The following is a 27516-nucleotide window of genomic DNA, read 5'->3' as shown; positions in this document are numbered from 1 at the left end:
GCAAAATCGAAACTCTAAGGAGTCCAAACTATTATTAGAAAGCATTTTGACAAACCAAGATCTCAAATCATCTGCTCGCCTGCCGCTGTCACTACGCTATTTAGTTTGTGTGAGATCAGAACTCTCCTTCCTCCGAGCACTGTGGGCCCTCCTCTGTGCCAGGCCCTCCTCCGTGCAGGCGGATACGGCAGTAATGAAACAGACAATGTCCCTGCTCTCTGGAGCTTACATTCTAGCTGCAGAGACACAGGAAACCAGAAAACAAATAGGGCATTGTCCGTTTGGCAAGAGGACCATGACAGAAACAGCCGGGAGCACGGAGCACCTGAGGAGCAGTTACTAGTCTACCCTTTACACCCCTCCTCCTCCTTGGCAGTTGCTGCTCCCAGGCACAGCCTAGATTATTTCTTGGCTTTTCCAAGAAATAATAAAGATTAGGGTGGAAATTAATGAAACAGAGAAAGGAAAACAACAAAGAAAAACCAATGAAACCAAAACTTGGTTCTTTGAAAAGATCAACAAAACTGACAAATCTTTAGCTAGTCTGACCAAGAGCAAAAGAGAGAAGACTCAAACTACTAGAATCAGAAATGAAAGAGAGGACATTAATATTGACCATAGAGAAATACAAAGGATTATCAAGGAATACCATAAACAACTGTATGCCAGCAAATGAGACAGCTTACATGAAATGGATATATGACCCAAGAAAAGACAACTGAACCAGTAATTTTAAAACTATCCATAAAAAAATGCCCAGAGGCCATCCCAGTGGCACAGTGATTAAGTTTGAGTGCTCCACTTTGGCAGCCCAGGGTTTGCAGGTTCAGATCCCAGGCATGGACCTACACACTACTCGTCAAGCCATGCTGTGGCATCTCACATACAAAACAGAGGAAGACTGGCACAGAAGTCAGCTCAGGACCAATCTTCCTCATCAAAAGAAAGAAAGAAAAAAAGCCCAGACCTCAATGGCTTCATAACTGAATTACAACAAACATTCAAAGAAGTAATATCAATTTTTCACAAACTCCCCCAAAAAACAGAACATTTCTCAACTTACTTTAGGAGGCCAGTATCACCCTGATTCCAAAATCAAAGACATAAACAAGAAAACCACAGACCAATATTTCTTATGAATATGAATGCAAAAATCCTAAGCAAAATACTAGCAAATCAAATGCAGCAACATACAAAAGAATTATACACCACAATGAAGTGGGATTTATCCCAGGGACGCAAAATTGATTTAACATCTAAAAATCAATTAATGTAACACATCATATCAATAGAGTTAGAACAGAAATCACACAGCTGTCTCAATGGACGTGGAAAAAGCATTCGACAAAATCCAACAGTCTTTCACAATAAGACACTCAACAAACTGGGAATGGAAGCGAACTTCTTCCACCTGACGAAGGGCATCTACAAGAGCCCGCAGTGAATGTCATACTCATGGGGAAACTGGGATCTGGAACAAGACAAGGGTATCCACTCTCGTCTCTCCTATTCAACACTGTACTAGAGGCTGTGGGGCAAACAGGTAAGAAAAGGGAATAACAGGCATCCAGATTCAAAAGGAAGAAAGAAAACTAGCTCTATTCATAAATGAGATGCTCTTGTATATGGAAAATCTCAAGGAATCCTACTAGAACTAATAAATGAGCTCAGTAAGGTTGTAGGATATAAGATCGATCTACAAAAATCTAGTGTTTTTTCTATACACATCTGCAATGAACAATCCGAAAATGAAACTAGTGATTTCATTCACAATAGCATCAAAAACAATAAAACACAGCAATAAATTTAACAAGATAAATGCAAAACTTATACTCTAAAAACTTCTAAGCACTGTTGAAAAAAAATCTAAAGAAACAGAAAAGCATCCTACATTGATGGATTGGAAGACTTAACATTATCGGGATGGCAACACCCCCCAAACTGACCCCCAGACTCAACCCAGGCCCTTTCAGAACCCTAGCTGGACTCTTTGTGGAAATTGACAAGCGGATTCTAAAATTCACGTTGAAATATACAGACTCAGAACAGCCAAAGCAAAAAGTATGAAGTCAGGAGGACTCACACTTCTAATTTCACAATTACTTTGAAGTAATGGTAATCAAGACAGTGCGGCACTGGCACAAGGAGAGACACATGGATCAACAGAATAGAATCTTGAGTGCAGAAATAAATTCACACATCTATGGTCAACTGATTTTCGACAAGGGTGCCAACACTAGCCAATGGAGAAAGAATAGTCTTTCAACCTGGAGTGCTGGGACAACTGGATAGCACACAGGCTACGGAATGAAGTTGGACCCTTCCCTCACACAAAAATTAACTCAAAATGGGGGCTGGCCCTGTGGCCCAGTGGTTAAGTTGAACTTGGTCCACTCTGGCATCCCAGGTTTGCAGGTCTGGATCCTGGGTGCAGACCTACACCACTCTCGTCAGCCGTGTTGTGGCAGCGTCCACATACAAAGTAGAGGAATATAGGCACAGACCTTAACTCAGGGCTTATCTTTCTCAAGCAAAAAAAGAGGAAGATTGGCAATAGATGTTAGCTCAGGGCTAATCTTCCTCAGCAAACAAATAAATAACTCAAAATGGATCAAAGACCTAAATGAAAGAGTAAAAACTATAAAACTCTTAAAAGAAAACATAGGGGTAAATCTTCATGACCTTGAATTTTGTTGTGGATTCTTAGCTATGACACCAAAGCATGAGCAACACAAGAAAAAATAGACAAATTGGATTCTATCAAAAGTATAACTTTTGTGCTTCAAAGCACACCATCAAGAAAGTAAAAAGACAACCTGCAGAGTGGGAGAAAATATTTGAAAATCACATATCTGATAAGGGGCTTGTATCTAGAAAATATAAAGAATTCTTACAATTCAATAATCAGAAGAAATAACCTAATTAAAAATGGACAAAGGATTCATGTCTCTAAATATAAATAAGTAAATATGAAACATGTTTCTAAAGCGGATATACAAATGGCCAATAAACACATAAAAAGATGCTCAACATCATCAATCATCAGGGAAATGCAAATCAAAACCACAATGTGATACCACTTCACACCCACCAGGATGGCTAGAATCAAACAGTCAGATATTAACCAGTACTGGCAAGGATGTGGAGAAATTAGAACCTTCACAAGCTGCTGGTGGGAATGTAAAATGATGCAGATACTCTGGAAAACAAGCTGGCAGTTCCTCAAATGATGGAACCCAGAGTTACTGTATGATCCAGCAATTCCACTCCTAGGTATATACACAAGAAAAATGAAAACATATGTCCACATAGACACTTGTACACAAAAGTTCACAGAAGCATTATTCATAAAAGCCAAAAGGAGGGAACAATCTAAATCTCCATCAACAGACAATTGGATAAACAAAATGTGGTATATCCATACAATGGAGTATTATTCAGTTATAAAAAAGAATAAAGTACTGATATGTGCTAGAACATGGATGAATCTTGAAAACTTATGATAAGTGAAAAAGTCAGTCACAAAAGACCATACACTATACAACTCCATCCATATGAAAGTTAAGAATAAGGAAATCTAGAGAGACAGAGAGTTGATCAGTGGTCTCTTAGGGCTGGGGGTGAGAGGAAGGATAAGGTGTAATAGCTAAAGGGTTCGATGTTTCTTTCTGAGGAGATGAAAATGTTTTAAAATTGCCTATGGTGAGGGCTGCACATCTACGTGAATATACCAAAAACTACTGAATCGTACATTTTAAATGAGTATATTGTACACTGTGTGAATTTTATCTCAATACAGGCATTTTAAAATGAGGGGGAAAAAGGAAGGAGAATGGAGAGAACTTAGGGACAAGTGCAGTGAGTTCCTTGTTAACCACAAAGGTAATAGGTGCAAGTCAGAGAATACTTTCTTAAGATAACAAATATCAGAAGCCTATGTAAGGGAAAAGAAGACTATAGGCCTTATATACAAGTATTAAAAGTAACCACTAAAACAAAATTATAAACCTTCCTGAATACCAAGAAAGAATTTAAAAAAAGAAAAGGAAAGATCACATAGCAAATATGACATATCTGAGATTAAATGCATCAATCATATCAATAAACATGGACAGCTGAACTCAGTGAGCAAAAGAAAAAAACATGACTGGCTCACACAGCAAAATCAAGTCTATCTATGCAAAAGACACAACCCAGCAACTCAGAACAGAGTGAAAACAAAGGGGTGGCAAAGGATTTGGAGGCAAAGACAAATAAAAGAAAGTAGGTGCTGCAGTCCTGACACATGACAAAGCAGAATTTAGAACCAACAGCAGGAAGCAAGACAAAGAAGGGCAGAAGACAATGCCACAGGCCATGGTTCACAGCAACACTCTGACAGAAACATCTACACACCAGAAAAATGGAGCAGCCCTCTTCAGGAAGCAGAAACCACCTATGATGGAGGAAGAAATAGAAATTCGTTAATAATAGGAGACTTTAACATACTATTCTCATTTCAAGACCAATCATATGGTCAAAAATAAATCAAAACATCTAAACAACAATCAATAGGGTGCATCTTATGGCCGTATGTCAAACTTTTCATTCTGATAATAGAAAATGGTCATTTCAAGTGTACACAGAATATTCATAACAACTGATCATATGTTAGATTACAAAAAACAGGTAAGTTCCATGAAGCAGAAATAATACAAACAGGGAGTGACATCAGCAACATGGCGGTGTGAGCTCACCTGGGACTCTCTCCCCTCCAAATTACAACCAAAAAGAGCAATTGCTTTCCAACCAAAGGAAAAAATCCTATTAACAGAAATGGTGGGAGATCCACAGCAGCCAAACAACGGACGGCAGAGAGGCTGGAGCCGCCCTTGGAGGATCTGGAACGGGGTAGGAGAGAACTTCGCTCCGTCCCCTAGAGACTGGGATCGCTGCAGTGGGGGAGGGAAGGAGCGGGTGAGGGGCCACGCATCCAGGGATTGTCCAGGTCTCCCACTGCCCATGTAGTAGAAATCCTCTAACAGGGGAAAGCTTCCAAGTGCGGGGACCCCATCAAGCCAGGGCCCCAGGAAACCAGAGAGCCAGAGCTGATCCGAATCCAGGTCTGCATGCAAGAGAAAGTGCCCCACCTCCCCCAACCAGCGCTGCACACAGCCATCACAGCTGAAGGCGGAGGGCTCAGAACATGCGGCTCTCAGCCCCCATCTAGTGGCAACAGGCTGTAACTGCAACCAAATAATAGCATCATGTGCAAAAACCGCACCTCTACCATCCAGCAATTTATAAAAGCTCCAGTCCAAAAGGAAAACAATAAAAACACAGAAGTATGTCCTGAGGACTTGGAAATAGGTAAACTAAGTGAAAATGAGTTCAAAATAGCTATCATCAAAATACTCAATGAGGTAAAGGGAAGTATGGAAACAACTCAACGAGTTCTGGAGTTACTTCACAAAAGAGGTTGAAACTATAAAGAACCAATCAGAAATACTATAGATGAAAAAATACAATGGATCAGATAAAACAGAATACGTATTCCCTGAATGCCCATGTAGACACCATAGAGGAGCAAATTAGAATAATCAAAGACAGACAGGCTGAATGGCTCCAGAAAGAGGAAGAAAGAGAATGAAGAATTTTAAAAAATGAACAGAATCTCAGAGAAATAGCTGACTCAATGTGAAAATGCAACTTAAAAATCATTGGAATTCCTGAGGGCGTGGAAAAGGAAAATGGAGCAGAAAGTGTGCTCAACGAAATAATAGAGGAGAACTTCCCAAATCCAGGGATTGAGAGAGAAATGTGTGTGGAGGAAGCTTTGAGATCTCCTAGATTTGTCAATGTAAAAAGACGTACTGCAAGGCATATAGTAGTAAAATTGGCAAAAATGAATGACAAAGAAAGAATACGCAGGGCAGCAAGGCTGAAGAAAATAACCTACAATACTCTATCCAGCAAAAATAGCCTTCAGATATGAGGAAGAAATTAAATCTTTTCCAGACAAACAAAAGGTAAGGGACTTTGTAATCACAAGACCTCCACTACAAGAAATCCTCAAGAAGGCTCTCATACCTGAAAAAAGAAAAAAGGGAGTAAGGGGTCACAAAACACAGAGTAGGGAGACAAATAGATAGAATCTGAACAGGATAGCAAAGATTCAACTATAGCATTAGGATAAAGGGAAGGAAATCACCAAAGCAAAGACAATTTTAGCACTCTAACCACAAACTCACAACACAAGTTGGAATAAGAGATAAAAATAATAATTTAGAAGGGGAGGAGGAAAGGGACTGAAACAGTCTAGGCTAAGGAAGTAAGAGACCACCAGAAAATGGACTATGTTATACACGAGATTCTGAATACAAACCTCAGGGTAGCCAACATAAATAAGGAAAAATCTAACAAACCCAGCATAAGAAATTGCAGAAGTCAACGTGTAGACTAAAACACACAGGACAAGAAACAAAGGAAACAGAGGAAAACCGGATAACAAGCGACAGAATGACAGCATTAAGCCCTCATGCATCAATAATCACCCTCAATGTAAACAGACTGAACTCTCCAATAAAAAGACACAGAGTGGCAAAATGGATTAAAGAACAAGATCCAACAATTTGTTGCCTCCAGGAAACACACCTCAGCCCCAAGGACAAACACATGCTCAGAGTGAAGGGGTGGAGGACAATACTCCAAGCTAATAGCAAACAAAAGAAAGCAGGTGTCGGAACACTTATATCAGACAAAACAGACTTCAAGATAAGGCAGGTAAAGAGAGACATAGAGGGCCAATATATAATGATCAAAGGGACACTTCATCAAGAAGAAATAACACTTATAAATATCTATGCACCCAACACAGGAGCACCAAAGTTCATAAAGCAACTATTAACAAACCTAAAAGAAGATATCGAAAATAACACAATAATTGTAGGAGACCTCAACACCCCACTCACATCAATGGACAGATCATCCAGACAGAAAATCAACAGAGAAACAGTGGAGCTAAATGAAAAGCTAAAACAGTTGGACTTAATAGACATATACAGAATGCTCCATCCAAAAACAGCAGAATACACATTCTTCTCAAGCACACATGGAACATTCTCAAGGATAGACCATATGTTGTGAAACAAGGCAAGCCTCTACAAATTTAAAAAAATTGAAATAATAACAAGCATCTTCTCCGATCATAATGCTATAAGGCTAGAAATTAATTACAAGAAAAAAGCTGAGAAAGGCACAAGGATGTGGAGACTAAACAATATGCTATTGAATAAGCAATGGATCATTGAAGAAATTAAAGAAGAAATAAAAAAATACCTGGAGACAAATGAAAATGCTAACATGCCATACCAACTCATATGGGATACAGCAAAAGCTGTATTAAGAGGAAAATTCATCGCAATACAGACACATCTTAACAAACAAGAAAAATCCCAAATCAGCAATCTTAAACTACACCTAACTGAAGTAGAGAAAGAAGAACAAACAAAGCCCAAAGTCAGCAGAAGGAGAGAAATAATAAAATCAGAGCAGAAATAAATGCTATTGAAACAAATAAGGCAGTAGAAAGGATCAATGAAACAAAGAGCTGGTTCTTTGAGAAGATAAATAAAACTGACAAACCCCTAGCCAGACTTACAAAGAAAAAAAGGGAGAAAGCTCAAATAAACAAAATCAGAAATGAAAGAGGAGAAATAACAGACTGGAGAAATACAACAATTATAAGACAATACTACGAAAAACTATATGCCAGCAAAATGGATAACCTAGAGGAAATGGATAAATTCTTAAGACTCCTACAATCTCCCAAAGCTCACTCAAGAAGAAGCAGACAATTTGAACAGACCAGTCACAAGGAAAGAGATTGAAACAGCAATCAAAAACATCCCAAAGAATAAAACCCCAAGACCAGATGGCTTTCCTGGGGAATTCTACCAAACTTTCAGAGAGGATTTAATACCTATCCTTTTCAAGCTATTCCAAAAAATTAGGGAGGATGGAACACTTCCTAACACATTCTATGAGGCCAACATCATGCTGATACCAAAACCTGACAAGGACAGCACAAAAAAGGAGAACTACAGGCCAATACTGCTGATGAACATAGATGCAAAAATTCTTAACAAAATTTTGGCAACCAGAATTCAGCAATTCATCAAAAGGATCATACATCATGATCAAGTGGGATTCATACCAGGGACACAGGGATGGTTCAACATCTGCAAATCAATCAACGTGATCCACCAATCAACAAAGTGAGGAATAAAAACCACATGATCATCTCAATAGATGCAGAGAAAGCATTTGACAAGATCCAACAGCCATTTATGACAAAAACTCTGAACAAAATGGGCATAGAAGGAAACTACCTCAACACAATAAAGGTCATATATGACAAACCCACAGCCAACATCATACTCAGGCAAAAACTGAGCACCATCCCCCTGAGAACAGGAACAAGACGAGGATGCCCTCTATCACCACTCTTATTTAACATAGTACTGGAGGTCCTGGCCAGAGCAATCAGGCAAGAGAAAGGAATAAAAGGAATCCAAATAGGGAGGGAAGAAGTGAAACTCTCGCTGTTTGCAGACGACATGGTCTTACATACAGAAAACCACAAAGAACCCATTGGAAAACTTTTAGAAGTAATCAACAACTACAGCAAAGTTGCAGGGTATAAAATCAATTTACATAAATCAGTAGCATTTCTATACTCTAATAACAAACTAACAGAAAAAGAACTCAAGAACACAATACCATTCACAATCGCAACAAAAAGAATAAAATACCTCGGGGGTGAATTTAACTAAGGAGGTGAAGGACCTATACAATGAAAATTACAAGGCTTTTCTGAAAGAAATGGACGACAACATAAAGAGATGGAAAGACATTCCATGCACAAGCATTGGAAGAATAAACACAGTTAAAATGTCCATACTACCTAAAGCAATCTACAGATTCAATGCCATCCCAATCAGAATCATAGAACAAAGAATCCTAAAATTCATATGGGGCAACAAAATACCCCGAATTGCTAAAGCAATCCTGAGAAAAAAGAACACAACTGGAGGTATCACAATCCCTGACTTCAAAACATACTACAAAGCTACAGTAATCAAAACAGCATGGTACTAGTACAAAAACAGGTGCACAGATCAATGGAACAGAATTGAAAGTCCAGAAATAAAACCACACATCTATGGACAGCTAATCTTCGACAAAGGAGCTGAGGGCATACAATGGAGAAAAGAAAGTCTTTTCAACAAATGGTGCTGGGAAAACGGGAAAGCCACATGGAAAAGAATGAAAATTGACCATTCTTTTTCACCATTCACCAAAATAAACTCAAAATGGATCAAAGACCTAAAGCTGAGACCTGAAACCATAAGGCTTCTAGAAGAAAATGTAGGCAGTACACTCTTTGACATCAGTATTAAAAGGATCTTTTTGGACACCATGTCTCCTCAGACAAGGGAAACAATAGAAAGAATAAACAAATGGGACTTCATCAGACTAAAGAGCTTCTTCAAGGCAAATGAAAACAGGATTGAAACAGAAAAACAACCCACTAACTGGGATAAAATATTTGCAAGTAATACATCTGACAAAGGCTTAATATCCATGATGTATAAAGAACTCACACAACTCAACAACAAAAAATTAAACAACCCGATCAAAAAAATGGGCTGGAGACATGAACAGATATTTCTCCAAATAAGATATACAGATGGCCAATAGGCACATGAAAAGATGTTCATCATCGCTGATCATCAGGGAAATGCAAATCAAAACTACACTAAGATATCACCTTACACCCATTAGAATGACAAAAATAACTGAAACAAATAGTAACAAATGTTGGAGAGGTTGTGGAGAAAAAGGAACCCTCATACACTGCTGGTGGGAATGCAAACTGGTGCAGCCACTATGGAAAACAGTATGGAGATTCCTCAAAAAATTAAAAATAGAACTACCATACGATCCAGCTATCCCACTACTGGGTATCTATCCAAAGAGCTTGAAGTCAGCAATTCCAAAAGTCCCATGCACCCCAATGTTCCCTGCAGCATTGTTTACAATAGCCAAGACGTGGAAGCAACCTAAGTGCCCATCAACAGATGACTGCATAAAGAAGATATAGTATATACATACAATGGAATACTACTCAGCCGTAAAAAAAAAAACAAAATCGTCCCATTTGCAACAACATGGATGGACCTTGAGGGAATTATGTTAAGTGAAATAAGCCAGATAGAGAAGGACAATCTCTGTATGACTCCACTCATATGAGGAATTTAAACATGTGGACAAAGAGAACAGATTAGTGGCTACCAGAGGAAAGGTGGGGTGGGGGGTGGGCTCAAAGGGTGAAGGGGTGCACCTACAACATGAGTGACAGACAATAATGTACAATTGAAATTTCACAAGATTGTAACCTATCATTAACTCAATAAAAAAATAATAAAAAGAATAATACAAACAATATTTTATGATCATAACTCCATCAAACTTGACATTATTAATAAAAAATGTTTAAAGGCTCTTTTATGAGAAAATTTAAATTTCTCTATTAAAAACTCTTGGGTCAAAGGGGAAACATAAGCCAAAATTTAGGCTGTCTCAAAAATAATCACAAAAACAGTACATATCAACATATATGGGACAATCACAAAAGTGACCAGATAAAAAATCATGGATTAAATATGTATATCAACAAAACGAAAGGATGAAAATAAAATAATTAAACTTTTAATTTAAAAAGTTAGAGGGGCTGGCGACATGGCCGAGTGGTTGGGTTCGCACGCTCTGTTTCAGTGGCCCAGGGTTTCACTGGTTCAAATCCTGGGTGCGGATATGGCACCACTTGTCAGGCCACGCTGGTGCAGTGTCCCACATGCCACAACTAGAAGGACCCACAACTAAAAATACACAACTATGTACTGGGGGGCTTTGGGAGAAAAAGGAAAAATAAAATCTTTAAAAAGAAAAATTAAAAAAAAGTTAGAAAACAATAACGAAGTAAAACAAAAAAGCAGAAGAAAGAAAATTATCGTAAAAGCAAACAATGACTTAGGAAAGAGAAAGAGAATAACAAATTAAAATCTGATTCGTTACAATGTTTTGAGTAGGTAGCTAATAAATAAGTTAACCTGGCGGTAAAATAAATACCAAGCAGAGAGAATGATTATTTCAAGTAACATCTGAAAACAGATCTCCCTGACTGTCTATCAGGTAGGATGTATTCTAAGAACAAAAGGAACATCCAAGAAAGTTTATATTCACTCAGTAGGGTTAGTTTTAGAAGGAATATCACTATTATACTTTTATATTATAATAATATAATAATATAATAATATTAGAAGGAATATCACTATTATACTTTTGAAACTTATTTTATTATTATGGAGAAAACAAATAATGTTCTTAACAACCAAGAGATTCTGTGTTTAAGAAAAAGCACTAAAAAGTATGAAAGAAAGTTAAAAACAATGTTAAATCTGAACTGAAATTCAACGTGACTTCATAGTATTTTAAAAATACATTTCCAGCTATTTCCACTGAAAAGGCTTAGAAGCAATGACACTCCAGTAGCAATGGGTGCACCCAGAGTCCAGATCTTGATTTCTAAAAACATTCTTCACCACAGGAATCTGGTTCCTTGTAGAAACAGACGGTTCCTGATCTAGGACAGAGAAAGAAGGTAAATAGCTTGGACCATCTTGAGCAGAAAGCAAGTAATTGCACTATGACTGAGGGAGTCATGTCAAAGGACACAGAGTCGGCTTAAAAAGGTTCTCAGTGGCCAAACTTTGGAGAATTGATCATGAAAAAAGAACACTGTAATTAACTTTGACATTTTAAATAAATAAAAATCCATGAGTCTCAAGAGAATGAGAAAACAAGCCACAGACTGAGAGAAAACATTTGCAAAAGACATATATGATATAAAAAACTGTCATTCAAAATATATACAGAACTCTTAACACTCAACAAAAAGACAGGGCTGGCCAGGTGGCACAGTGGTTGAGTTCGCGCAGTCTGCTTTGGTGGCCCAGGGGTTTGCAGGTTCAGATCCTGGGCACAGACCTACACACCACTCATCAAGGCATGCCATTGGCAGCATCCCACATCAAAAATAGAGGAAGTTCGCATGCTCCGCTTTGGCAGCCCAGGGTTTCACCGGTTCAGATCCTGGGCACAGACATGACACCGCTCATCAAGCCATGCTGAGGCAGCATCCCACATGCCACAACTAGAAGGACCCACAACTAAAAATATACAACTATATACCGGGGATGCTTTGGGGAGAAAAAGGAAAAATAAAATCTTTAAAAAAAAAAAAAAAAAAGAGGAAGACTGGCACAGATGTTAGCTCAGGGACAATCTTCCTAAAAAAAAAACAACCTCAACAAAAAGAAAATGAACAACCCAATTTAAAAAATGAGCAAAAGACCTGAACAGACACATCATCAAAGAAGACATACAGAAATCAAACATCTGAAAAGATGCTACATATCACGTCATTAGGTAAATGCAAATTAAAACGAGATACCACTACACAACCTTTAGAATGGCCAAAATCTGGAACCCTGACACCACCAAATGCTGACAAGAATGTGGTGCAGCAGGAACTCCCATTCATTGCTGGTGGGAATGCAAAATGGTACGACCACTTCGGAAGACAGTCTGGCAGTTTCTTACAAAACTAAACAAACTCTTACCATATGATCTAGCAATCATGTTCCTTGGTACTTACTCAAGGAAGTTGAAAACTTACCACCACACAATAACCTGCACACGGATGTTTACAGTGGCTTTATTCACAATTGCCAAAACTCAGAAGCAACCAAGACATCCTTCAGTAGGTGAATGGATAAACTGTGGTACGTCCACACAATCGAATATTATTTAGTGATAAAAAGAAATGAGCTATCAAGCCCTGAAAAGACATGGATGCATTAAATGCACAGTAGAGGAAGGGATGAGTAGATGCAGCACAGGATTTTTAGGGCAATGAACTTACTCTGTATGGTACAACAATGGTGGATACATGTTATTATAAATTTGTCCAAGTCCACACAAGAGTGAACCCTGATGCAAACTATGGACTCTGGGTGATCATGATGTGTCAATGCAGGTTCCTCAGTTGTAACAAATGTCCCACTGTGGTGCAAGATATTGATAGTAGGGGAGGTTATGCATATGCAGAGGAGGGGGTATACGAGAACTCTTTCAGTTCAATTTTGCTTTGAATCTAAAACTGCTTTAAAAAATAAACTCTATTTAAAATAAAAAAAATCTCATGAGTCCATTGTGACCTTAAAAGAAAGAGAGAGAGATGGGGAGAAAAGAGGCAAGGCAATAAAAGGAAAATTCCTCTTTACAGAGTAATCTCAGGGAATAAATAAGAACAAATGATAAAATTAGAACATCACTAACATAATAATTGACTCAGACAAGATAATAACTGGATGCTAAAGCTATCAATGAGAGGTTGTTGGGTAGCAACAAGGATACCAATGTTCAGAATCCCTAAGGCCAAGGAATCTCGGGCAAGATCAACAAAAAGAAATCCACACCTACTCACAGCAGTCCAACTCCAGAAGGTCAAAGACAGAGAATCTGGCAGAAAGTCAGCCAGAGCAAAAGGCAGACTTACCCACAAGGAACAGTTAGACCAAAAGGTGGCTTCTCACCACAGCATGAGAAGCCAGAAGATTATGGGAACACATTGTCAAAACATAGAAAGAACGATAAATATGGGTGCATTTAATACACGTAAATTATATGTCACTCAAGTTATTTAAATTAAAACATAGAAAAAGTAGAAGTATGGAGAGAATTAAATTGCAACCTAAATTTTGTACCTAACAAAACTGTATTCCAAGAATGAGAGCGAAATAAAGACATTTTCAGCTAAATAAAAACTGAGAATATTTACCAATAGACTCTGAAAGAAACTTTTGAAGGATATACTTTAGAAAGAATAAAAATTATCTAAGAAGGAAAACCTAAGACGTAAGATAGAATGATGAATAAATGACATATATTGGGTAAATCTAAGCACACTGATGATATGAAAAATAAAAATTTGTGGGAGCTTAAAAACAGAGCCAAGATAGTACACAATTGCATGTAAGCTGCAAGGAGCACAGAACTGGAATGCAGCACCTTGTTCCAAGGCATTGTACAGGAGGAACATAAGACAATGAGTAACTTTACACTTCAGGTACGTTTCACAACTAGTGACTAAAAGAAGGGAAATCCAGGATGTGTGTGCGTCTCAGGCCTATAAGAGAACAGCTGTCCCAGCAACGGAGTTCTGGCTGCCGTGAGGAGGCGGACTCTACATCCTCATCATTTGTTCTCCCAATATGAAAACTGTATCTAGGAGCTGTAGCAAAATAAGCACAGTAAAGGCTCATAATACAGCATAATCTTTTTAACATTATAGACCCTACTCACCACACATAATCTAAAATTGTTCCTAAGGGAAAATACATTCCAGGTTTCAGAACCAGCTAAACAAATGAATGTCTGGATGACAACAGGAGACTGCTGAGTCGGGGGTGTATCTTTCTAGCAAATGGAAAGAAAGACAAAGAAATGCTTTCCACGGTTGCTCCTAACACAGCCCTTTAAGTTTTATCTCAGGACTGTGAGTGACATGACTTCTGCATGTGTGGAAAAACTATTCTATCCTCAGGCTGTGGTTTTGGCTCTCAAAACTGTCAGTCCTAGGGGGCCAGCCCCATGGCTGAGTGGTTAAGTTCATGCACTCTGCTTCAGCGACCCAGGATTTCACTGGTTTGGATCCTGGGTGCAAACATGGCACCGCTCATCAAGCCATGCTGAGGGGGGTGTCCCACATGCCAAAACTAGAAGGACACACAACTATAAATATGCAACTATGTACTGGGGGCCTTTGGGGAGAAAAAGGAAAAATAAAATCTTCAAAAAGAAAATGTCAGTCCTAAAACTATACCTGGCATGGTTTCAACTACTTTAAAGTGGAAATTCCAGTAAAAAATTTACAAGATATTAACTTTATTTTAAAATACATGCACTGACTACTGAAAAAGTATCTACAATTATATCTCAATATTATAAAAACACTACAAAGTTTCAAAGTGAATAACATATTTTTTAAATCATACATATGTTAAAGTACATTGCCAGTTGGAGTTTCTCTTACCCACTCTCTTTCATATCCAAGTCATCGAACATCTGAATTAAGGAGACAGCAACTTCATATATATCCTTAGTTATCACCGGCTCCTCTAGGAGATGAGGAGAGAGCTAAAAACAGGAAAAGAAAAAAAGGCTGGAATACCAAAATAGAATTACGAAAGAAATTCTGGGGTTAAATGGGTGATTCTCTCCTTTAGTACATCACTGTAATAAATACCCCAAATAAAAATAATATCATTTGTAGCCACTATTTAAGCATCTGCTAAGTGTCAAGCACTACTCAAGGCACCCAACATACACGGAATGTTCCAGCACCTCCCCTGATGCCATGACTGCAGCAAGGATGGAGGTAGAGTACAAACACACAGTCAGAGGTAAAATGCCTGGCAGGAAATCATAGAATGAGGGGCTCCCAACGTCTCTGGAACCAGGAGGAGTTCCCGATCCCAGATCCAGCTCTTCCTCTCCATCAAACCGCCACCTCAAAGAGCCCTCAGACGGTGACGTTGATCCTGTGAGGGAAGCAGTCTTGAAAACCACAAGTACCAGGGAAAGGCACTATCCCTCCTGCCTCTGCCAGTTTACCACACTGCCACCTGGTGTTCCATGTGCCAAGGTTTAGGGGGTCACAGGACTACCTTTAATTGTGTATTAAAACAGAGCCAAACTGAGCCCAGTTCACTTTGAACTGCCTTCAAGCACCTCTGCAGAACGCTGGGGCTCAAGCACAAGGGCAAACTCCCCCTGAGTTTAGAATTACTGGTCTGAGCTGACGGCTTTCATGGGACTGAGGCTACTGCTATGTAAGAATCTCTACAATATCCAGCATGACAGTTATGTCATAATTTCCATAAAATCTATCTTATATCCATACTGGGCTTTTTTCACTAAGTGTAAGAAGGCTTTTTTGTTTAATAATTTTACTTACCAAGTACTGTGTGCAGGACATAGCATTTGATTTTGTGAAGGACACAACAAAAGAAGCCTTCAAGTGATGAGAAGTTAGCCATAAACACAAACTTTTTTCCAATTTTTACATAGAGTAAATTAAGTCAGCTAGTATTTAAATAATCCAATTTTCATTATTATTACAATTCTACTAATATAAATATGACAAATTGCCCTTTAACCAATAATTTTGCAGAAGCATGCTTAATAAATCCTTTCTTGATCTTCAACCTTTACCTTAAATAACTCTCTTTATCTAAACAATAACCAATATTTACCATAACACAATTGTACAAAAAAGAAATAGAAAAAAAGGTATACTTTTCACAAACTGCAACACTGTCGTCCAAACCCATCCAGAATTGTTTTCCTACAAACAAACAAGCCATGGAAAAACCACATCATCAACTCACAAGTAATTTCACTGAATTCTAGAATCTAAGCCCAGAGACTGTTTCTTAGACACACAGCTAAGCTACCAAATATAACTATGCTTTCTCTAAGCCAATCTTGACACAGGTGACAAAGGAAATACACCAGTCATGGCCTACTGATGCAGCTGTTGAACTTGTCCCCTCCATGTGCGGGAATCGAGGGAACACAACAGACAGGGCATCTGCTCTCCTGAACAACACAGTGTGGTCCGAGAAAAGAAACAGGCAGACAAGTCAAAGTGTCCGATGTCACATGGAATGCTCTGACAAAAAACAAACTAGGGGGCAGGGACAGGAATGTGGAGGGAAGTGCTATTATTCACACAGGCAGAGTAGGGGTGACTCTATCATTCCTACCACTATAGTGTTCAGTGACCATGACTTTGTCAACAGAATGAGGCAGAAGTGCCAGCGTTTCTGTGCCAAGCTGAGATCTTGGAACACTGCGTGTCTGCCTTGACCATGAGACAGTCATGCCCAGGCTAGCCAGTCCATCCCAAGAAGAGAATAAGAGATACGTGCAGCAAGTGAGAGAAGGGGTACTGCAGATGGTGGGGAAAATGAATGGTGCATTCAAATGAGGGAAAAAAAATGGAATTTCAACCCATCTCACATCATCCTCCAAAATCTCCTTTAAATGGACTACAGCAAAACAGTAAACAGGATTACATGAAAGCCACACTCTAGGGTGGAGGGATGTGGTCCAAAATAACACAGGGGGAGTCCTGGGAGATGGGCCTGCTTTACTTCTGGACTTAGGTTGTAGATTATGGATGTTCACAATTTCACCATAGCACACACTTACATTTTAAGTACTTTTCTAAAGATGGGTTTTTTTGCTATTAAAAAAGTTGAAAATAAAGGATGAAAAGGACTCTTCAAAGGACAGTGAAAGGAACAGCCAGAGTTGGTGACAGAAAGACCAGGAGGGCATCATGGGACCCAAGGGAAGGTGAGTTTCAAGAAAATCAAAGTGGCCAACAGTGTCAAACATTCCAGAGAGGTCAGGTCAGTTAGGGCTGAGCGCTCTTGATATAACCAGGAGTGACACTGGCAATGCCGTCTCAGCCGAGTGAGCACAGTGGAAGCCAGACTACAACGAATAAAGAGTATGTGGGAGGTGGAAAAGAAGACAGTGGCATTCAGAAAGAGTTTGGCAAAAGCTAAGAAACATGGGACAAAAGGCGGGTGCTTTTTAAGACAAGAGAGACTCAGTTCTATGTAAATGTGAACAAAAAGGGAGAGTGGAGAAGGAGCTACTAAAGGTAAGAAGGTGGGGGAGCAGCAACTCACCCCTAAGAAGATGGGAAGGGGTGTACAACACAGGTGGGAAGGCTGATGCTCCACAGAAGGAAGGATGCTTCTCCCTTGAAACACTGAGTAGTGTGCTTAGGTCACATGACAGCATATAATAATAACAATAATAAAATTGGAATTTTAACAAAGGTCCTCTGATTCCAAACACCATATAACAGGATCTATACATTATTTTTGTAGTCTTAAAATTAATACATAGTTAAGCCTTGAGTATTCATTCATTGAAATATTTACTGAGCACCTATAAGATAGCAAAGACAGGACACTTGGTAAATAATGCTAATACCAGGGGCTGGCTCCATAGTGCACTGGTTACGTTCAGCGTGTTCTGATTTGGCGGCCTGGGGTTTGCAGGTTCAGATCCGGGGCACTGTTCATCAACCATGCTGTGGTGGCAACCCACATATTAAGAGGAGGAAGTCTGGCACAGATGTTAGCTCAGGGCTAATCTTCCTCAGCAAAAAAAAAATCTAACGCCAGGTACTCTTTAGCCTGCTGAACATAACCCACGCATGGCAAGGGGCCTTGGCTGCCCAGAAGCTGGGCTACCTTGACCACATGGTCTCAAAGGGCAAACGCCCAGGCCCGACTCCACTCCTCAACACATCCACAAGGAATTACCTAAGGTTTCTGAGCTCTGACACAGAACATAAAATAAATATCACCAGGAATGAATGAGATTTTGGCCAGCTGAAGAGAAGACTAGTAAACCATCATTATTCTCACATTCCAAAGTGGATCAGAAAATGCAAAATTTTTAAATGTTATAAATAAGTGCCCTCTCCCCTCCACCCTGAATACAGGCTGCACTTAGTGACTCATTTCCAAAGAGGACAGTAAGAAAAGGAGAGACATGTCCCTCCTGACCCTAGTTACATCTTGGGGGCGGGGGGGGGGTGACAGACAACAAACAAACCGAAAGAAAAGGAGAGGAGAGTGATGTCATACAGCAAAGACTACCTTGGCCAAGAGATCAAGGGCAACATCACCAATCCTGAGACAAGATAGCACTTCACCCCCGTGGTCTCCCTCCCCAAAATCCATAACCCCCCCATAATCTAATCATGAGAAAAATTCCAATAGTAGGGCAACCTACAAAATACCTGACCAGTACTCCTGCAGTCAAAGTCATCAAGAATAGGAGGAGTCTGAGAAATCGTCACAGCCCAGAGGAGCCTAAGGAGACAAGACAACTAAAAGCAACGAGGGATCCTGGGGCAGAAGAAAGACACTGGGGGAAAACCAGTGAGATCCAAATAAACGGAGGATAGTGAACAGCAATGTGCCAGCGCTCCTTTCTTAGTTCTAACAGTTTTTTCCAAATGCTACAGAGTAAGTGTTAACTGTGGAATCTACGTGATGGGTATATGGGTGTTCTACAAAATGCTTTCAACTGTCTGTTCTTTTGAAATATTGTCACTTAAAAAGTTGTAAAAAAAAGAAGTGTTCCTTTTTCATGGGCACCACTGGCCACCCCCGCCCCCCGACATAATTAGATTTGACAAAGTATGTCTTCTTAGGTTAGGTGAAACCTACTCAACCAGCTCATTGTAGCAGAGACTACTGTTTACTTTAACATTACAAATGTTTTTAATAAACGTCAAACTCCTACACAGAGCAATTTGGCAGCATCCATCAAAATGACAAATGCATATATCCTCTGACCCAGCGACTCTGGTGCCAGGAACTTATATTTAGGAAGGCATACACAGGATTCTTCAACAGGGGCGTTTTACTCCCCAGGGGTGTCTAGAAACATTTCTGGCTGTCACAGTGGGGGCAGGGTAGCCCTACTTGCATCTAGAGGGTGGAGGCCAGGATGCTGCTAAACACCCTACAGTGGACAGGACTGCCCCCAGCACACAGAATTATCTGCCCCAAAATGTCAACAGTGCTGAGGCTGAGAAACCCCGGCCTACAGGACATACTTGGACATGTGCAAAGTTTTTCTCTGTAGCAGAATTTTTCAGAAGAAAAGCCCAGAAAGGTGGAGATGAGTTCAATTAAAAAAAAATAGTATATTCTCACAAAGGAATGTTATGAGTTCTAAAAAGGGAATGAAGAAACTACATACTGATATGAAAAGAAGTGACTAGGGAAGTGAAAAAAGCAAGGGCATGCAGAACGCCGTCATGTCTGTGAAGGAGACACAGCACATCCCTCCTTGCTTGTAGAGCCATAGGACATAACGCAGGACATAACAATAATGGCTTCCTCTTGTTGGGAGGGAGCTGGGCAGAGAGAGTATAGGAGAAGAAAGCTGCTTATACTTTCTGATTTTCAAATCCCCTAAATGTATTACCCATATTAAATCTACTGTGACTTTTCATAAGAATATATTATCATCATTCTTCACTGTTACCGCAACACAATCCTCCTTCAGTTTAGAGCAATACAACTCACAGCAGAAAATTTAATCAAAATAAAATTCCCTCCCACCCCCAACTGAATCTACAATTTTACAGCTGACTAAAATCTCACATTTTATTTTTCAGCATCAACAAAGTATGAAACCAGTCCCAGTCTTTTCACAGGGACATACAACATGAGTCTTCATGATGCTCAGAGAGCATAACAATAAACCCAGGAGCTTCCTTCCTCTTATTCTTCCCCAGTCCTGATCCATACCATCGCTCTGTTCTGATTTCAAGTTCCAGTAGAGCCTGGCAACTGTAGCTAATGAATGCAGGTTTCATCAAATACAAAAGCACGTTCACCATCAAAGAAACGATGCCTTCCAACATACCCTGCTGTGATGAACATGCTCCAAATCGTTGAGATAATACTCTTCAATTGAATGGGGCTTTCCTTCCACTTCAAAAACATATGCAGGGTTCATCTTGTTCTGAACAGGAACAGCAAAGTAATCTGCAAAATCTTTACAATTGATGGTGGCTGACATCAGGACTACCTACAGAATAAGAGAAACCATTAAAATAAACAAAATAATGATAATGATAACTGCTTTAATAACTTCTGAGACTTCAATGGAAGACATCGATTTAATCTCTAGTGTAAGACAAATTACTGCAGTATAAAGCATGCTCAGAGATGACAACTTTTCCTATTTCTCTTCAATCATTTTACCAAGCGAGAAACTCCCTATCTCCAATAAAGCTAAGTCATAACCATTTCTCTAAACAGAAACTTGGCACCAGAAAACTAACTGAAAACAGAATAAGTTACTAGATATTGTGTTCCAGCAAAATGAGAGAGGAAAGCAGCAAAGACAAAGACAAGAGATCCAGAAAAGCCTGGCTCTAGGCCAGGAATCTGGAGCCATCCTAGGACAACAGCTGTGCAGCAGCAGGGAGGAACCAGTCCAGACCGGAGTGGACCAGTGGAGGCTCAGGGACTGACTGCAGGGTTCGCTTTTGCCAAAAAGCAAATATAGGATGATATTCTTAAGAAACTCAGCCATGAATGCCAGCAGCAGCATCCACAGCCCAGCAGATGTGCCCTGGCGGAGGCAGCAGCATTACGAAGGATCTGCACCATCCACCAGTCTCCAGAATGCTAAGCAAAGGGTGAACACGGCTATCTGCGGGCTGCTGACCACCCACCGCATCCAGCAATTAGGATTTCTATAATGTAAATCTTATCAGAAAAGTAAAATATAGGCATTGTCAGTACAGTTATTGGATAAACAAAATATCTGTATTTTCCCCTTCAATGTTAGACACAAATGGTAAAACCCATATTGATCAGAACTCACTTTGAATGAGATGCCTGAAGGAAGGCTCTGAGAAGCCACTTGGGGTGTAAGAGTGGCCCCATGGGGCACACCCCGTCACAGGAGATGATCCTAAACTATCTTCTAGGGACCAGTGAGGCTAGAAAACTGCAGGGCTTTTGTTCTGTTGAGGGAGCATGCAAACGTACGGCCAAATCTGGACTGCTGAAGGCAACAAAGATTTAGCTTTGCTACCAGCCTCGCCATCGTGTGCCCTCCCCCAGGCGGCCCTCAGCCTCTCCTCCAAACAGACAATTGTCAGTCTGCCCAAGAAACTTGCTTGTCAGGGTGGGCCTGGGCTGAGTCTAGTCAGCCAGCAGTGACAGCAGGGTCACCGGGGGATGGCACGGATCCAGGGACCTTTAAAGGTTTAGGTGGGGAGAGGAAGGGGGTCCTTAAGACCCATCTGCATCTAAGTTGCTGACGGTGGCCCTCTTTTTAAAAAAGAAGTAATAATAAAAAAAAAAAATTTTGAGAGTTTCAAAAAACTTATTCCTAAACCATCTAGAACTGGACTTCTAATTTCTTGGCCCAACTACACATACCATATAAGGTTCTATATTTAGAAAATATTCTGCTTCATATACTTTTTAATAAATCATGAAAATGCTGAAACTGACAAACCATTTCCTACCACTGCTACAATAGATACAAATTCCTGACCACCACTGTCAGCAGTGTGGTAGATTTTTCTGAATCCACCAACACTCTTAACTCTCTTTACTACTGAACACTAAAAAACACGTAATCAAGCCATTATCTTAGAGTAAAAAAGAAAAGTCTTCAAATGACAAGAAAGGTCCTGATGTGTTGAACAATCTTCAATGCTATCTTTAAGCTAAAATTCCAGAAAGAAATGAAATAGCCAAATTCTCTCATTCATTTTACACTCATCGAAGCAATAAGACAACTTACTGCAAATTTCAGGTTCTATGTATTTAGTGCCCACCAGGTAAGAATGCGAACATTCTTAAGTGACGTTTCTCACCTTGGAGGGCAGGGGAGAGGAGAAAAAAGGTTCCCCTAAATGAATAAATACATGAAACACTTGAAGGCAAAATATTTTATGATATAGAAAGCAATTGTTTTCCATTGCCAGTAAATCCTCACAATCCCTTTATATAATGCGATGCACATCCCAATCACTGCCACCCGTTGTCAAGCTGTTTCCGGAAGACCTCTAGTTAGCATAAGCGGGACGGACCCAGCTATGGGCTGACTGCATAATTATTAAAAATCCTTCACTCTTTTGGCCTAGTTCATGCCTTCTTTTTTGTTCAAATAAGATGGGAATAATACTTACCGTTCCCACAGACTTTCAGTCAACTCATAACCTAAGTCTTTAAAAGAGCAGTGCATCTGACGGCCTCAGGCTTCAGTGCGCTCTGGCGCTATTTCTAAAACAGATTGCAGGGATATTCACATGCCTTTAAACTGAGGTACTGACTCAACGGAAAGCAGTGCTCTAATACCCAGCATTTCATTAGCGTCAACTATTATTAGATCATTTTCTGCAGCCTGGAGAAAATTTTAGAATTTAATGCAACATAATAACCAAAGAGTATTCCATACTCTGGTCCTAAGACAATGTCCTTTAGCCAGCTTCCTAGCAAGACCTGGAGCACTACACAAGACAGCAAATTTTAGGAGTCACTGCTTTCAACTGTTTCTGTTAAAATAAGAGAAACAAAACTAAATAATACATCTTAACCATAAATACTTCTGTTACTCATGAAATCAAATTTACCTTCACAAAACGTGAATTTGTTCTTAAAAGTTTGCGGACTACCAACAGCAGGAAATCCATTTCTTCAGTTCGCTCATGGACCTACAAAATAAAAAAGGGGGCGCCCCCACATGGCATCAAGCACCGCACATGTCACTGCTGACTGAGCAGAGGGAAGGGGGTACTGCTGCCCCTAGGAGACTGGGGACAAAGCAGCTCTCACCAAAGGCAGTTCCTCAGGGACTAGTATCACTCCTGGTTAAGAGGAAGCAAAGAACACTGGCCTACAAACCAAAGAGCACATAAGAGGCCATGTGGTCACTGTCCCTCAGTGCTTCTCTCTGGGACCCTGCTGGCATTGGGGCAGAGTAATGTTTAGTATCCTTGGCCCTGCCCACTCAATGCCAGTGGTGCTCCTGGGCACTGTGACAACCAAAATCATCCCACCGCCCCCAGCACAAAGAACCATGGGACCAACCTCCTAATCCTACCCCTTGCCTACCACACACCTCTGCACGGTCTCCAGCTACACTGTTACTTCAGCACATAAGTATAGGGCGGAAGCTGGGCCGAGCAGCACATGCTCCAGGACACACAGGACCGCAGTCCCCAAGAGTGGGCAGCGCTGGCCCCGTTAAAGCCGGATCCGGATCAGTCAAAAGCAGGTAAAGCAGAACTAGATTAGGAGCTGAGGTCAACAGGGACGACTGCAGGAGCATTCGGGGAGAGCACAGCTTCACAGCCCTCCTCAGAGACCTCACGGGCTCAGTCGACTCAAGGACTCCAGCCCCCTCAGCCTCCCCAGTCTGGCCCCACCTTCCCCCACCCTGCCCCGCCCCAGAGCCAGCTAAGGCACATGGGGCTACTTTTCTACCACTCCGTCAGGATACCTCACCACACAAGGGGACAGTAAGAGTCTACTGTGGGACACTTCTCTGTCAAAGTGGAGAGATCAGGGCCGGCCCTGTGGCACAGCGGTTAATTGTGCACTTTCTGCTTTGGTGGCCCAGGGTTCACTGGTTCAGATCCCCGGTGCGGACATGGCACCGCTTGGCACGCCATGCTGTGGTGGCAGGCATCCCACATATAAAGTAAAGGAAGATGGGCACGGATGTTAGCTCAGGGCCAATCTTCCTCAGCAAAAAGGGGAGGATTGGCAGCAAATGTTAGCCCACGGCTAATCTTCCTCAAAAAAAAAAAAGTGGAGAGATCAGCTACTGAGTTTGAAAGAGGGAGAGGTCTTCTCACTGTGAAAGGCCTGATCATTTATTCTGTACCAATGCCTTTCCAGGTCCTACTCATCTTCCTCTCTTCCCAGTGAAGAAGTGTAGGGAAGGAAGAGAGAGAAAAGAAGAGAAAAAACTAGTAGCTGAAAAGTATTTAACATTCATGGATAATGGCTGGAAATCCTAACAGACAGCATTATAAATCTAATTCTTATTCATTCTATCACCAGACTGCATTACACTTCCTCAGCACAAACCTCCTGTCTCTGACTTGAAGAAGAAAAATAAAAGCTTGCCTCAGTGAAGACCCCAAAGTGACTTCTCCTCAGCATTCAGACCTCACCCTCCCCACCCTCAGACTTTACACAACCCAGCTTCTCCCCAGTTCCTGGTTCTCGAGGTTGGCCCTGCCTCCTGGTCCCGCCCTGAGGACCCCACCAGCCCCTCTATCTCCAGGATCCCAGCAGGCTCTCTCTGTAGCACATGAATACACCGACCTCGGCAGGCACCTGTCTCCCCAGGAAATGGCTGAGAGAAGAAACTGCAACTCATCTGTCTTTATAACCCCAGCACCTACTGAGGCAGGTACTCGAGAAATGCTTATTGAATGAATCATTGACCTGAAGCTAGTTTATTCTTTTTCAAGAGCTAAGAAGTTAAAACCATTATCATTCCGTTTTCAACTTTCTGGCCATATTCAACTTCCGCTGTTAGATTTCTTTTGAAATTCAAATCATCCCAGACAATAGGAACCATATTGTTTGTAAACCTAAAATTTCAGGTATATCCAATCTACTCCTTCCTCAAGCAAATAATGACTAGAGCACCTACTAGGTGCTGGGATACCATGGGAGAGCAGGAAGTTGAATCAGAGACAAGACAGTTCTCTTCCAGCTACCACGCCCTCGTAGGGCACGCTCTTGCAGAGAGGAGTCAACTTTTGCTCAACTATCACGGTGTAGCTTCAGGAAGAACGCAGTGTGGATGGGTGTGTCCACATCACTCGTGTATGTGTGCAAGGAAGCCTACTTGACCAGTCAGAAGGACCACATAACCAGAAAATAAACTGAGGCGTCAGCGGGAGAGCTCCAGAGCAAACCAGCCAGGGGTGAACCCTATCCGGAGCGCTCAGGAACAGGCACTATAAGTGATACTGACTGTGAACTGCATAACACCACCTGAGAGTATACTGCCTACTAAATCTGCATTTCCTCTCTACCTAATCTAAAGACACTCAAAATTGCCAAGTCATAAAGAAAATTCTGAACCATACTGTACATCACATATTTTGCGAAGAATAACAAGAAAACATTTTTCCACCTTCTACTCTCCCTCACAGCAATTTAAAACCAAGTAAATGTACACAAGATGGCAAAGGCACCCACTCAGCTTTCCTGCAGGATGTCTCAGTATTACCAATGACCACACACACGTCAAGAGAGAGGAGAGAACTTACCCTAAACCACTGCCCAGATGGTTTCATTTCAGCCCCTATCAGGCACTCCAGCCCCATCTCACAACCTCCTACAAATCCTATTTATTTGCTGAAGTTTCTAATTCCTTGAGAAATAAGTAACACCTCTCAAGGCATCGTTACTGATGAGGTCTAAAACTCAAGAGTTTGGAGTGGAGGCATTCCAAAACTCCAGGGAAAGTTGTCTGAACACGACACCCCCCCAGCTCAAAAACTTCTTGCTTAAAATACAAGCAAAATCAATGAACTATTCCATCCTGACTGAGGAAAGTTTGGAAAGCTAAGACTGGCACAAATACGGGGTTCACAATACTTTATTAGAGTTTTCTTTTTTGAAAGGTGAATAAATCAATATCTTATATTTATTGGGTTTTTTTAAAGATATTGTCCTTGTTTTATTAGACGGAAAGTACATGTAAGGCAGTGAAAATACCCACATCAATTAAAGCTCAGACAATTAAATTAACCAAACAGTTAATTAAATTAACTGTCTGCTGTAGCTAATACTCTAAACCAGGGATTGGCAGAATTTTCCTATGGAAGGCCTTTTATAAAAGGCCACAAAGTAAATATTTCCAGCTTTGCAGAACATATGGTCTCTGTCACAACTACGCATCTCTTCTGTTGTAGCACAGCAGCAACCATAAACAAATGAGCAAAACCGTGTTCCAATAAAACTTTATTTACAAAAACAGGTGCCAAATTTGGCCTAAGGGTTGTAGTCTGCCAACGCCTGCTCTAAACAAGGAATCTTCCCATAATCCTCAACCTCCCTGCCCGCATTTTGGAACCAAGGACAAAGAATAAAAACAGAAAATCAACATTCATAAGTAGAATAGGCAGATACAGACCCTAGGTACTCTAAGACACTTTACAAGTAAAGAACAGTCACAGTAACTTGCACTGTATTCTCTTGTGAAATGAGAACACAAACATAAGAGCAGAGCCATGCATAACAAATACTAACTTCATCAATGAAGACATGGGTGAACTCCATCAAACTCTTGGCACTAACGAGTTTTTGAAGCAGGACTCCAGCTGTCATATAAATTAACTTCGTGTCTCCCGTTGCTATTTTCTCCAACCCTACCTAAATTTGGTAAAGGAAAAGAGAAAGGAGAAAATTTTCAGGTTTAAATGGCTCGCATTTAACTACCAAAAAAGGGTATGTCCATTTAATCATAGAGGTAAGAAAGGAAATAAAAAATTACTGTACATCAAAAAATACAGGGTCCAAATCAAAACTGAAGTTAAGCTGATTTTTTTCTTCCCTTTTTTGTGTAGGGGAAGAGTTTGGCTTTTCTAGTCATATTACCTATATCATTTTTACATTAAGACAATTGTGTATAAAGACATCTACATACAAAAAATAAAATCAGAAGAACAAAATTATAAAAGCCATGAGTCTGAGAATTCTCATTTCTTTCCTATTCAACTGGGAAAGGAATTAAAGTTATTTTCCA

At 40.4% G+C, this 27516-nt stretch overlaps 1 protein-coding gene across 5 annotated transcripts in view; it reads right to left on the bottom strand.

The window, feature by feature from the left end:
• The window catches only part of TDRD9 (tudor domain containing 9), a 119463-nt gene that overhangs the window by 65209 nt on the left and 26738 nt on the right, over positions 1 to 27516 (bottom strand). For all 5 annotated transcript variants that reach the window (XM_070249356.1, XM_070249352.1, XM_070249355.1 and 2 more), the window contains 4 exons: positions 27021 to 27143; positions 23375 to 23455; positions 20641 to 20805; positions 15200 to 15303 (listed from right to left, as the gene is read on the bottom strand). In XM_070249356.1, the coding sequence (XP_070105457.1) occupies positions 15200 to 15303; positions 20641 to 20805; positions 23375 to 23455; positions 27021 to 27143 (473 nt within the window). The remainder of the gene's footprint in view (positions 1 to 15199; positions 15304 to 20640; positions 20806 to 23374; positions 23456 to 27020; positions 27144 to 27516) is intronic.

This window comes from Equus caballus, chromosome 24, assembly GCF_041296265.1.
Source record: "Equus caballus isolate H_3958 breed thoroughbred chromosome 24, TB-T2T, whole genome shotgun sequence".
In the NCBI taxonomy this organism is placed as follows: domain Eukaryota; kingdom Metazoa; phylum Chordata; class Mammalia; order Perissodactyla; family Equidae; genus Equus; species Equus caballus.
The sequence above is the reverse complement of the archived record's forward strand: the minus strand, read 5'-3'. Positions and strand labels throughout refer to the sequence as shown.